The sequence below is a fragment of the Borostomias antarcticus genome, assembly GCF_949987555.1.
Source record: "Borostomias antarcticus genome assembly, chromosome: 2".
Classification (NCBI taxonomy): domain Eukaryota; kingdom Metazoa; phylum Chordata; class Actinopteri; order Stomiiformes; family Stomiidae; genus Borostomias; species Borostomias antarcticus.
In genome coordinates, this window is record NC_140235.1 from 12,007,575 (window position 1) to 12,022,066 (window position 14,492).

At 48.9% G+C, this 14,492-nt stretch overlaps 2 protein-coding genes across 2 annotated transcripts in view; one reads left to right on the forward strand and one right to left on the reverse strand.

The window, feature by feature from the left end:
• Window positions 1–14,492, forward strand: part of macrod2 (mono-ADP ribosylhydrolase 2) — a 523,589-nt gene that overhangs the window by 73,642 nt on the left and 435,455 nt on the right. The gene's annotated exons all lie outside the window — the stretch shown is intronic.
• Window positions 8,035–9,990, reverse strand: flrt3 (fibronectin leucine rich transmembrane 3; the record flags this gene model as incomplete). The annotated part of the gene is made up of 1 exon (XM_084461471.1): window positions 8,035–9,990. One exon carries the CDS (start codon window positions 9,988–9,990, stop codon window positions 8,035–8,037), a length of 1,956 nt encoding a protein of 651 aa, XP_084317597.1.

Sequence of the window (14,492 nt, forward strand, 5' to 3'; positions counted from 1 at the left end):
CTGAAAGGTGCTGACGCCATTGAATGCACGGCACAGTGTCCTTAGAGAGCGCATTAGAGAGAAGTCAGAGAACACCGCTAGTCTTGGGCTGTGGAGGATGAGTGTGTGCATGCGTGTGTGCTTGGTTCATTCAAGGTGTGGGGGTGTCAGGTCTCTGGGAGTGAAGGGCTGTAGTGGTGTCCCTGAGGGAAGCAGGCCGAGGTCTTGCCTGAAGGTCATTCTGTCAATGGGGTAATGTCAGACCTGCCGACCGGGGCTTTATCCCTCCCCTCCCCATCATCAGGCCCATCCACGTCCTAATCCCAGAGGCACGCGGGGCGAGGAATGTCAGATCCCGCTGCATGGAAATCTGAAATGCAGCTTGTAATTGATATAATTCATATAATCCCCCTCAGCCTTCTACTTCCTCCGTCAGTGTTACTTTCTGACCCACAACAACACGTGAGAGGGAGGGATGTCTGCCGTCTTACCCGGTGATCCAGGTTCCTACTGTTTTTTAATCTTTTTTACCGTGTCTTTCTCTGAGAGAAAGCTACAGCGGATAAGAAAGACAGCTGTAAACAAACAGCTCAAGGCTGACCCTGGCCCAGTGTCCTCGGGAGGAATCCTGCGCTGCTCTGGCGTCAGGTTCGCTGGGCGGCCAGTGCTCGTATGTAATTAGGCTGTCAACAGCGGGAAATAATGAGCCAGAGAGGGAGCCCCATTGGCATGCAAATACTGTACTGACATTTAAAGCTGGCTTTACACAAATGAGAGCGAAAGTGCGGATCGAAGAGGAGCCGCGCGCCTCCCGGCCTCTAGACCGGCCGGTCGACTGGAGGGGTGAGAGGCGGGCGGGGACACTCAGGACCTTTAGAAATGAAATAATTATTCCCCGCATAGGACTTCCCAGACAAAAACGGTGCTGAGGGTCGATTAAGTTCGGAAAAAGAGGGACGTGCAGTTGATCACATAAAGGGCATCGGGAGATGTATGGCCTCTGACCACATCATTTAAACCACTTAATGGATGACATAAATTACTGTCCACTGTAGAGGAGAGTCAATTATCGAGATATTTTCACAACACATTATGTGTAATTCATGGAGTAATGGCACAAATACTGTTGACTCTGCTTTTGTTTTTGGTTCTGGACTTATTTTTAATGGGTTTATCGAACCCGAGGATTTTTTGGGGGTCTCCAAAGCCTCCATTTCCTCCACAGTGATACAGATGTGTTGTCATCGTGTGCCACTGCAGATTGGCGCAGCCGGGACGGCGCTGCGTCTTGTTAATTTGTATTAATGTCAGGTAATTTAGAGCCGCGATGGATGTATGTGCATGCTCTGTGCTCTCAGGCAAAAAATTGGATTCATTAAGAAGATGGAGGAGCTGGTTAGGTTCGGGGGCCCTGTGGTTTCAGGTCACTGACTAATGTGAGGAGGAGACAGAGAGGGTCCAGGGCGGGGGTCTGAGGGGGTAGAGGACTGCACCCCCCCACAGACACCCATCACTCACCCTGACACATCTCCCACTACCCTGGATTGATCTCCCTCCATTTCTCTCCTCTCTTTCTCTGATCACAGTTGTACAGTGGTGTGTTTTGAACTGAGAAAGTTCACAGTCACAGGATGATCTCGGTACTAAGTGAACCTCGGTCTACTTTCGGATATAAATAAAGGTTGAATTGAACGGGTGAAAGGGATAACGTCTGCGTGATTCTGTCTGCGTGAATGTCAATGAGTGTGATTGTTTGGCACTGGATGATACCCATGTGATGCGCGAACCTCCGAGTCGTCATTTTCTCGTCCCCCACGTGATAAGTGAAGAGTAAGGGGAAATTGCAGTCTTCTTGGCTCACACTGCATGGGGCTTGGTTAAGAGGCAATTCTTGTTTAAGTGAAGTGGGTTTCAGCTGCAGATGGCCAACACTATCATTGAACACACACGCATGCTCGTGTGGCAGTACAGACCAACATGGATCCACTTCGAGGCTTCGGTTGTCAAATGGATGCGTAGATGAGTGATGTTGTGGGTGCCCTTTTTAAGACGGCCGTGGTCTATGAACTGAAAACATCCTAAGCTCGTCATCAAGGCTTAGTCTTGTAGTTGGTATGTGTTTCCTGTACACAGCAGCAGATGGATGTGCTTGGAGTGGAGAGGTGGTGTTGTGGAGGAGGCCTTTACACACCTCCACTCACAAACGCATACTCTCACATGCATATCATTTCATGCAGACCACAAACATGCACACTCGCACGCACACAAGCACGCACACACACACACACACACACACACGCACACACACACACACACACACACACACACACACACACACACACACACACACACATGTATAAACCTTGGCTGGAGTGCAATCGTTGTGGGAGGCCTTGCAAAGAGCCTGGGCTTGGCTTCTGACCTCAGTTTCACTTCAGGCCGTTAAATGAGAGGCCTGCGTTTGATGTGCAAGATGTTTGGGACGCGATACAAGGAAACAGGGAAAGCAAACGCCTCATCAAGAGAACCTTTTTATTTTAGGTTTTTCAAAGTAGGAGTTGTTTGCAGGCAAAAGGGACAACAGAAAAAAACAAAAAACTTTTTTGCCGAGAAGAAATATTTCCTCAGAAGGGTTACGCATGAACAGGCCATTTGTTTTTCTACACTTTTTATAAAATTATATTTATTCAAGTAAAACATTGTAAAACATATTTTTAATCCGGAAGCACTGCCAAGATGCTTTGGAGAATAAAACTATAGATTGATCAGAAAAGTAATATTGTTAAGAACCTCTGCAATCTCTCAATATTATTTATGGAATATTTTGTTCGCTTTGCTTTTCTAGTTTCCTAATGCCCAAGAAAGCTATGCAAATATGTTTAAGGAAGCTGGCAAACCATCATGCTGCAAAGTTGGATAGCATTGTAAGAACCAAACATCCCACAGAGCGCCACTGTGGAGCTCAGCACTCGGCCTGAAGCCTCTCTGTCTCGGGGGCCAGAGAATGCTGTTAGCCACATCTAACCTTTTCTCTTCTCACATTTTTCTTCTCGTCTTTCACTTGCGTGTCTCTCTCCGTCCCGCAGAGGTTGTCTAATGAAACCCAGGCCATTTCTCCCAGAGTATCCTTTCTGTGGACAGGTTGCCTATCGGATTCCCCCGATGACACAGGCGTGCTGACCTGCTCTTAGACCATACCATTTTTCACCTAGTCTACTCCATGAACTGAGCGTGACCTGACCTCGGCGACCTGTAATCACTCATGGGGTCACATGGGGCTGGTCTAGTTCGATCCGTCTAATGGTTCCGATTGAGAGTGACCGTGGTCAGCTACTGGCCGAGCCTGAGGTCACGACGAGGGGCTTTGATACTGGCATTGGAATGTAAATGCAACCGTCTGTGCCTGGGTAATGCATTACATTACAATGGGCTCTCCGGCATTCAGCGAACATACGCTGCACCTGTCCTCATGTGCTACGGTGGCTTTTTAGAAAGGAATGCATTAACTCAGAAAAATGTTTTTTCGGTGCATTGTGCCCAGAGAATGGTGTACGTGGCACCTCGTCTTCATGATAGCTTTCCTGACCTGACCCCGGGGAGACCTGGTGAGTGATTGCTGAGGGGAGAGCTGGGAGCGGGGTCACGGGGGGTCAGCAGGGGCCACTGCGAAACCGAGGCTCCGGGCTCCTCACCTTCATCTCACACATCCAACCGCACTGAGAGAACAGGCATCGGGTGACGTCATGTAGAACTCCTCATCACCATAAATCTACTCACCAGTTATTTATTGAGAATCAAACATTTTTGCTGACGTCTAAAAGAAGAGAGAACTGCCAGTTTTTTGAGCCTCCTGGTTTAATACCTTTTGTTTCCAGGAATCTACTATAATTCTATCAACACAATGTTCCTTTCAGCTGATTGAGTCAGTGTTCAGAGCAGACTGTACGTAATGGATCAGATTTTCCGAAGTGTCAATGTTTTCCCCCCCCTGACTTTAAGTGGTCTAAATACTTCAGTCGTTAAGAGAACATGGGGGTAATTTATTTAACCCAGAACCCCATCAATAACACATATTTTGGAGAAAAGACCGTAGAAGATTGCATTCCTAGCTAATGAAATTGAGGTGATGTCATCTGCTGAATGATTATGGAGTGTTTCAGGTCTGTATAGCGTGCCCCTGAGTGATTGGAGAAGGTTCTTATCCTAACTACTGATGGACCCATTGCTCAGATATTCAATCTTACGCCCATTTCTTTGTTATAGAACAACACTCTATTTATCAGAATTAGAGATGAGTTGAGATAATAAAACAATCTAATGCATAGTTTTGTAGTCGATCATTTCCATTTAAAAGCTGAAAACAATGAGAGGTGTCAGTAGCTCAGGAGGTAGAGTAGCCGTCTGGGAATCGGAAGGTTCCCAGTTTGATTCCAGCTCCTCCCTGGCAACATGTCAAAGTGTCCCTGGGCAAGACACTGAACCCCAAATTGCTCCCAATGAGCAGGCTAGCACCTTGCATGGCAGCTGCCGCCACTGGTGTGTGTGTACTGTGAGTATGAATGGATGTATGGACGACCAATTGTCATTCTCCGCACATATCACATCCGTCACACGCTCTTGCAGATTCATGCTCTACAACATCAGGAGGATTTGCCCTTTCCTCCCTGACGAAACAGTGCAGGTGCTCATCCAGGCCCTGGTCATCTCCTTCCTGGACTAATGCAACTCCTTCCTTGCTGGGGCCCCGGCGTCAGCCATTAAACCTCTGGAACTTGTCCAGAAAGCTGCTGCTCACCTGGTGTTCAACCACCCCAAGTTCTCCCACACAACTTCCCTTTTCCGTTCTCTACACTGGCTCCCTGTAGCAGCTTGCATCCAGTTTAAAACGCTGTAGCCTACAGGGCAGTGAAACAAACAGCTCCCTCCTACCTCCAGGCCACTGTCAAACCCTACATCCCATCCCAACCGCTACGCACTGCTACTTGGGGCGACTGGTTGCCCCACTCCGTGACCCCTGTGGTCAATCGACACAGTCACGGCCCTTCTCTGTCTTGGCCCCGCCGTGGTGGAATGAACTGCCCACCGACGTCAGGACAGCAGAGTCACTGCCCATCTTTCGCTGCAGGCTTAAAACTCATCTCTTCAAGAAGTACTACCAGGATCCTCCCTCTTAAGCACCTATTGTATTTTTAGATTGCTATTCTTGCACTTTGCCTTCAGCACTACAGTATGCTCTTAGTCACTGGTTTTAGAAACGAGATGCACTTGTGAGTTCTGGAGTAGTACATTTGCTTTTCGACTTTAAATGCAGTTATTGTCGCTTTGAATAAAAGCATCGGCTAAATGACTGTGATGTGAATGAGAGAGGCAATTGTAAACGCCATGGACAAAAGTGTTATATAAATGCTCACAGCACACCACACCAGGCTGCTTTAGCGGGACCTGCCTTAGCTTTCTGCATTCTCTTTGCGGTACTTTGCATAACCATATCTGTCAATTGTGATCTTTAATATTTATTTCACTTTTCACTACATTCTTCAACATTAATGGCATTCAATCCCACCTCCTCCACACTAGCTCACCCTGTCAGTTCTCTGATATTGTTTTCAGTGTACAGTGGGATAAGGCTGACTAGCCAGAGCAGACCAATATTGATCAATATGGCTTCATTCAGCTCTGAAATGAATATCCTCTTTATCTGGCTGTAGGAAGTGGGCTCGCGGAACTGAATATGAATGACGTGGAAAACAAGTATGGTTTTATTACCCAGACTCTCTCTCTCTCATTCTTTCTCTCTCTCCAATGTTTCAGCACACACACAGATACACACAAACACGTACACATGCACACACACACACTCACACAGAGACACAGAACCCAGTCAAATGACAGAGCGAGAGTAAAGTGGTGAAATATTGACAACATTCACATGTGTGGAACCTGACCCGAGGCATTTCGCCATTCTAAAAGCAGAACATCTGCTTACTTTAATTCCAAGTTGATCTGATATATTTAGTACACGTGTATACTTAAGGTTTGGATCACTCGTGCAGCTCTCAGTGGCTCGTCTGGCCGTAATTAAAGCCTTGACTGTGTTAGGAGAACGTGGGTGTGTGAGTGTGGGTATATGATATGGCTGTGCGGATGTGTGCGCGCGCCCAAGCCTTTCAGTCTACACGTAGGAGTCGTGTGTCCTGTGTTACTGTCTGGGTGAACAAGCTGTGTGTCGCTGAATGCATTTGCATAAATGCCTACCTAATGCGCTGTTTGCGCGCATTGTGTGGGTTGCAAGGCTCTCTATTTCTATCTGTGTGTGTGTGTGTGTGTGTGTGTACCTATTTTGCGAGGCCCCGCTTCCTGAGCGAACAGCAGCCGTGTTATTAAGTGTGCCTGGAGCCTGGAGCTGTGTGTCGTAGTCTACGCCTGGGCCTCTGCTGTGGCTGGCATCACAAGCTGGGGGGGTTGGCGCGCTGCCTATGCCCTCCTCCCATATGGTGGCTTCTCATGCGGGTCCCCTCCCCCCTGCGTGTCTGGGAGGCTCTTCAGACTCCAGCGCTCCCAGTGTCTCCGCAGGCCTAATGTTACCGCACGGCGATTCCCAGTGATATTTACCTCTACAGCCAATCGGATATGGCTGCACCACACGAAAGACCAGCGGCTGCCTGAAGCAGCTGTTGCTCCCTGGAGTGCCCATGGAGAGGAACACACAATTTCAAGAACAATACGAGAACCTTTTCTTAGTACTTTTTGGAGATTCAGTCAGGCGCTTTACTGTTCTGTTCGCTGTGGGTGTGGTGGAGGTGGTTGTAATTCTGTGTGGGGAAACGTGAGACCAATCCGTAACATTTTTATCCACTTTTTATTCTGCAATATGACCGATATTTTTTCATATTCAAGTGTGTATGAAAAAAAGTCACTGGTTTCTTAAAAAGCTAAATACAATAAGCATTGGATCAAGGCACATACAAGACTGGCCAAAGGGCATACAATGCACTTTGGTTTTTAGTTGTAAAGAACAATTAACTTGAAATTGTGGCAACATAAAATGTTCTTCAATTGGAAAAAAACAAAATAATAATCGTAAGGAGTTGCTGACACTTTGAATTCCCAAGAAAGCCAACAATGTCCTTTTTTCGGCCCGGTGTATTTTTATATTCAAGGGTAACATTAGAATGATGTATGGTACACTGTACTGAAAAATGTCACCATTGTAGTCAGCTATTGTTGGCTCGGACAAATAGAGATAGTGGGGGGTCCTCTGTGTCAGCCTGTCCACTCTGGTTTTATCTGAGGAGAGGATATCTCCTAAAGGTCTGTGTGCTTAATCTGCCCTGTGCTGTGGCCCGCGGGTCCAATAGACACACAGGAACCCTGCATGGGTGTCTGTGCTGTGTTTCTGCTTCTTCCAAACAGAAAAGAAAGAATGCACACACTGAACAAAGCAGAGAGGTAAAGCCTGGCACTTCATTTCTACTGGTTTCTATCCATGCCAACGGAATACCAGAGCCGCCCTCTGGGGTCTCTGGAACATGGGGGCGACTGCGGCCTGCTGATCCTCAGAAAGGGCAGCACGGGTGCCTTGTTTGCCTCTTAGTTAATCAGCTGTGCCCTACTTAAGTCATGTCATTTTTTTCCTTTTTGTTTTTTCCGACAGCCACAAAGTTAAAAGAATGACCTGTGCTTATACTACAAGGTTCTCTAAAGTCTGATTGTTCAACACAGCAATGAAAACCCACTTTCACAGTCGACAAGTCATCATATCTCAGTAGAACACAGAGTTTTTATAATTGGTCGGTAACCTTAAGCAAAGGAAATACGATACAAATGACTACAAATCCCTAAAATATAGAATTGCAGCTCAAGTTACAACACCCACTGACGACTCAGTGTTGGCCTGCAATTGGAACTTTCCTCCTCTTCATAAAATGTCCTTAAATATAAATTATATGGCAAATGTACAGAACATTGCTTCCTCAGTCTTATAGATCCAGTGTTTTGTAAAAGTCTAGCCGCTTTCAAGTCAGGCGTTCACCGAGAAATGCTCCACGCTCAATATCATGAGTGGGAGTGGTCTGAATCTGGTATTCCACTGTCTCTGTAGCTCCTGCTGCTGATACTGTTGTCGCTGTGCGGGCTTTTGTACAGACTCAAGCCATTGGGCGGGAAAATTGTGTGTATCACAAACTCCTCCTTGGACACCGGCATATGGTTTATGGGTATCATTTGAAAAGAGGTCTCTCTTATCTCCAGGATGGAGGTGTCCTTCTTGGTTCCGGCCTCAGCGTAGTCGTCCTTCCTCCGACGGCCCTTGTTGTAGGTGCAGTTCCTGGAAAAGAGGGACCCATTCCTGTGGACGTACCAGCACACTAGCGCCAGCAGAATTATTGCCAGAAGAGCCACAGCCCCTCCGATAATAGCGGCCAAAGGCAGACTGGAATTTTTGTAAGGCTCCTTCTCCTGCTCCCTGTTCAGCGTCGTAGTGGGGTTGTACGCCTTCAGAGAGCCGGTCTCCGTCTCTATGCAAACGGGTGTCTCGTCTGACAGGTAAATGTTGCTGGTCTCCATGGGGACCATGCATATCCGATAGGAGGACTCGGGCTCCAGGGCGGTGAGCAGGTAGTCCGTCCGCTCGCCCTGCACTATGGTCTCGGTGATGGAGCCGTAGGCGGAGCTGTGGCCTAGCTTCAGCCAGCTGAGGCGCAGTGCGGTCATGGGCTGCAGCACCCGCCAGGAGATGTGCACGGTCTCGGCGCTGCTGGACCTCACACTGATGGTGATGATCTTCCTGCCCGACGGCGCGGCTGTGGTGCTCCGGTAGCTCTTGCCCAGGTCGGGCCCTTTCACCGCCGGCCGCTTGGTCACGAACGAGGGCCACTGGGGCCGAGACGGCGGCAGGGTGTTGGAGACCGTGCTGGTCTCGTACGTGGGGGCCACGTCCGACTCGGGGCAGTCGAACAGGTCCGTGGACAGCTCCTTGATGGCCATGCCCTTGACCTTGTCGGGACCCTGGCACATGAAGCCCCGCACATTCACCCTGGACGGCAGCGAGCGCAGCCAGTCGCGGACCCACTTCATCCTGCAGGTGCACTGCCAGGGGTTGTTGCGCAGCAGGAGCTGCGTCAGGTTGTCCAGGTCGTCGAACACGCCCTGCGGCAGGCTGCTCAGGTTGTTGCCCGACAGGTCGAGGCGGTACAGCTGCCGGAGGAAGGCAAAGGCGCCGACGGGCACGCGGTTGATGTGGTTGTCCTGCAGCTGCAGCTTCTCCAGACTGGTGCCTGGCAGGTTGGCCGGGGGCGACGTCAGGGAGTTCCTCACCAGTGACAGCTCCGTCAGGTTGATCAGGTTGAGGAAGGCCATCTCCCCGATCCCCCGGTTGTTGAGCAGGTTGCCGTCCAGCACCAAGCGCTTCAGGTTGACGAGGTCCTGGAGGGACTGCTCCGAGATGGAGGAGATGCGGTTGTCGTCGAAGCGCAGCTCCTCGATGGTCATTGGCAGGCCGGACGGGATGGTGCTCAGGTGGTTGCGCGAGAGGAAGAGCAGCCGGAGGTGGTTGCTGTCTCTGAAGGCCCCCTCCTCGATGCTCACCGCCGACACCGAGTTGTCGTCCAGGTGGAGCTCCTCGATGTAGGGGATCTGTCCCAGCGAGGCGTGGGTGATCATCCTGATGTTGTTCTCCTGCAGGTGGAGCTCTTTCACCCCCAGGGGGAGGTTGGTTGGGAACTCGTCCAGATTGTTGCAGTACAGGTAGATCTTCTCCACGCTGGTGAGCCGGCGCAACTCGGTGGGGATGCCTGCACTCTTGATGCGGTTGTTCTGCAGGAAGAGGATGGTAGCGTCCAGGGGGATTCCGGTAGGTATGGAGGTGAGGCCACGGTCGTTGCAGTAGATGAAGGTCCCATCGCAGCGGCAGGCGGAGGGGCAGGAGGCGGAGGTCACCAGGGGGTTAGCCAGGCCCAGCAGCAGGCCCACCCTGATGATGAAGAGCACGAAGGTCTTGCATTGGCCCACCATCTTGAGGCTGTGCTGTCTGGCAGTCTAATCACTCAGGAACCCCTGGGGAGGAGATAGAGGCCAGAGTACATTTAATGCACAAAGCCTTTAGAGGGGAGCCAAAACCCTGCTCAAATAATTGCTGTTTGTTTGAAAGTGCTGCCTAGAGCACATTCCACTTTAAATAAATGCTGCATTATCAAACATGTGCCCCCTATTGAATTTCTATATGTTAACATTGCTAACCATAGAAGCAAATGAAAACAAATTGGAAGTAAGTGATAAATGCTCTCAAAGAATATTCAGGAACCACAAAAATCCCACATGAAATGAAAATTAAGATTAAAACTTGGAACACTAGAACGTGACCACTAGACCACTAGAATGTACTGATGTAGATAAGTAGAGCGGCCTTCTCTCTGTCTCTATCTTGAGAAATCCTACAACTTGTGGGCTCTGTGAATTGAATCCCTGTGCTTGAGCGTTTGGCTTGTGAAACATAATAGCAGCCCTGAGCTGTTTTACACATTTCTGTATCTCAAGGCTGCCTTTCATGGCTGCAGACTGCGACGGCGAACAAAGTCGGGCCTTGTTGATGAACTGTTGTGGAAACAACATGCTCTTTAGCCCTGTTAGATGATCGCCTATCTCTCTCTCTCTCTCCACACATTCTTAGATGTATCTACCCTCAAACAAGGTGTGGAAGAAACGTCTCTCCTTAAGGAATAGGGGAGAGTTGATAAAATTCCTCAATAAATAAAATCCGGGCAGAACAAGTCTTCTGAGGAGATTCTTCACATTTTTAACTAATTCCTGGTGGCATTTGCAGTAATTTGCACACTCAATGCCATATGCGCGGGCTGTGAGCTCCACTCAGTCATCCATCACTACACAGCTCTGTTACAGTATATGCTTGGTTGGAACTTTGGGCAGTTTCAGTGTAAACAAAAGCCAGATCGGAAACGTATGAAAAATTACATTCAGTCACATTTCATTTGTAGAAGTTGCCACATTTTTAAAGCAATTGTAGAAAACGGCAAACTGCTCCTCAGCTACGCATGCACCCATAAATGAATCCCTGCCTTGAAATGAATAGTGGCAAACAGGAGGTGCTGAGTATTTGTTTTTTCTGTGACTACTGAAGTGTGGTTTCCTTTTTAATTAGTCTAATACTGATTTATTACTCTAATTATGCATTCCTGTCGTGACCTCTCTTCCCGCTCATCTCATTAGAAATTGCGTTTTGGTCAGTGGAGCGTAAATAGACTCAGCCTGCCATCCATATTTGTCATACCTGATTTAAGAGAAGCGGTAATTCCTCTCCAGCCACCAGAGATCCAATCAAGATTTAGTGCTTGATTTTCCTATTATCCTTGCCGAAAAGAAAAGTTTGTCAGAGGGGGCCTTTGGTGATATCCTGACCCCGGTTCAGTGTTTGCCGAGCTGATCTCTGTTTGGACGATGACCTCTTCTGTGTTGTCAGCCGCTCATGCCGTCAAAGGCTTTGCCATGGCAGATAAGCCCATAGAAGAAGCATCTCCACTCATACACAAAGCTTAGGCTTGCCTTACTGGCGCGCACATGCGATTTCTGGCAATATCACAGATCCCAGTAGTTGTAGAGCCCCTTTCTATTGTCCAGCTCAGCACCAGTAACCGCAAATTAGATCTTTTCATGGAGGGTCCGCCGAGGAAGGGGGTAAATAGCTGCAGCTCTGTGGCCGGGCAGACCAGTCATGATGAGGAGACCCCAAAGCTGGACTGAGCCATGTCAATCCTCCTCACTACCACCGGCTCAATCCAGGAACGTTCACTTGTGTACTCCAGTCATGCAGGTAGCGCTAGAATCCTCTGCTCCCTCGCGGGGCCTGTCCATACATTAATCCAGGGCTCTGGATGTCCCTCTTTCATGCAGCGGGGCTCCGGACAGGACAGGGTGGACGTCCTCCTACAGGCCCAGCCTCTTTCACAAGGCCGCTCGCTGCCGGCTCATGCTGGAACCTCGTACTCCTGAGCTGGTGGCCCTCTGAAAAACACATTAAGAATACATTTAGAGATGAGAGAAAGCACAGAAGGTTAATGGAAAGACATGTCCGCAGTGAAAATAAAGGCTAGTGTCCTGCCCTCCATTATGAGCGACTCGCAGGGAGCAGGGGTAAAAACTAGACTGAATTTGACCGTCTCGAACAGAGTTAATGTTACATACTGAAGTTTCATTCTCTGTGTCCTACTTTTTTACAAAGGGCGCAGAGCACATGCACACATTCAAGCCAGGTTCCAATTCAGCCATTTTTTTTGTTATTTTTATGGTATGGTGTAATGATATGAAACCCAGGGGGTGAGATGGGTCCGCTTTTGGGGTAGAGAAAACCCCTAAAGCTGATTACGTTTCTGTGTACCGGGGGGATTTCTCTCGTTTTGCCCAAATGACCGCTTTGAAAAGCCCTGGCTGGCTGTCTTTGATAGTGGATGTGGTTTGCGAGACCTATAGATTAACCAGATCGCTGTGGATCTTTTTTCTAAAACCCCCTTCCCCTCCTACGAGCCTGCTCGGCTATGATTGTGTGCATTGCCCTTCTGCACCCCCTAACCCTAATAGCACCCCCCTCCTTCTTTTCTATGGTGATGGTAGAAAAGAATGTCTTTGCATACGAAAAGCTACAGTGATCTAGGCTTCGATACAATGGCAGAGGGTGGGTCCCTGCTGCCTTGCTCAGTTCACTGCCCAGCCGGGCCTATGGCCTTCCTCCACCAGAGCTCGTTCTTGAGAGCCCTGCTTGGGTTCTCTGTCTAAGATTAAAGAAATGCAATCTGGTCCGCTCTGTTCTCAAAACAAGGATTCTCCGGGAACGAGGTGTGGGGGGACATGATGGCACAGAGGCCTCCCCCCCTCCCCCGACTGCCTCCCTCTGGCTGCTCTCTGAGTGGACGAGCCTAGGGTAGGATAGGATAGGCATTGATGGGAGACGGTGCTCATTTGTAATGCTTATGAATAGTGGGGCCGGGCCGTCCCACCCGCGTGTAGCCCCCCATCCTCACCCCTTAGCTCTTCACCTTAAACCCCACCCCCTCCCACTCCCCTGTAATGACCTGCTATGAATACAGCCTCTATAATGTCAGCCGGCTGTTAAAAATAGAATTCCTTCTGCCAAAGAAAATGTTATGTTTCCCCTGACAACACAATGGCTGTTGTGTCCTACGCCTGCCTGTGTGTGTGTGTGTGTATGTGTGTGTGTGTGTGCGCGCGCCCCCGACGGCTGCCACCATGTGCTGTAAAACATGTGAAGGTAAATGAGGAACAAGAACCCTTCCATTTAACAGTTGTAGCCCATGACAAGGAGAAGATTAGGGAATTGAGAGGCTTGTAACTCGATTACAGCTCCTGAGACGCCATCTAATAATAACACCCCCCCACCACCACCACCACCACCTTCCTTCTGCTCTTGTCTAAACACGTCCCTGTGTCCAGTATTGCGTTAGTATTAGATTAGAGTCCTGGAAAGAAACAGCAGATGTGACCTCTGCTAACTTCAGGAACACCAGGGCCTGACCAGGGGAAATAGCTGACGTGCAGCCCAGAAGATGGCAGGATAATTGAGCGACAGCCAGGTGTGTGTGTGTGTGTGTGTTTGTTGGATGGGGCTCAGCACATCACTTGACCATTGGCTACTCCAATTTGAAATTTGCCACTTAACCTCTCCTTTCATGCTGTTCTCCGTCTGAATACAATTGAGTCTGGATACTAAAGCTTGTGGTTATGGAAAAGGAAGTGGTTGTCTATGTTTACATTTTGCCATCTAAACCCTGCTAGGATACAGCAATATGAATAACGGGTTTGGTGGCTTTTAAACAATCGTCTGCATAAACGTGTTAATATCTTGGGTTCTGCCTGGGTACACAGCCCACTGCTGCGGTGCTCGGCGTGGCCTTAGCTGGAGCAGGACGCCGGATCTCTCACCTCTGAGGTGATGGATTCTGACTTGGGTCTCCAGTAGACGGAGGAACAGAACCAGGCATACGGGTTACTCACTCAAGACTTGCTCAAAGCAACGCAAAGCCCCAAAGAATATCTGTCTGCACCAGACCTGATGAGGCCCCTTAAAAAAAAAGTTGATTTTATTCAGTCAGTGCTGAGGATTCACTGAGGATGAATGTGGGATGGATGGTGATGTGTGCTGGTGTTAAATTTGTTTTATTAGGCGGTGTTAGCAGTGGCCCTGTCTTAACAGTGCTGCCCTCACAGGCCTGACTGGGTGCCTTTTCCACGCTCATCGGGTTTCAGAAGAGAGGCCCCTTCGCTATTGTTCATTACAAGGCAAGCATGAGGGCTTTGAAAATGGCGCACTGAAGGGGGGGGGGGGGGGGGGGCTAGGTGTTCAGATGTTGTAGTCAATCGGTGTAAAGGTTTTGATAATTTAAGGCACTTCGTTTTGTTCACTTTCTCCATTTAATTTGGCCATATGCACTTGATTTGGACCCCATCTGTGCACGCACACACACACACACACACACTTATTAGAGAGG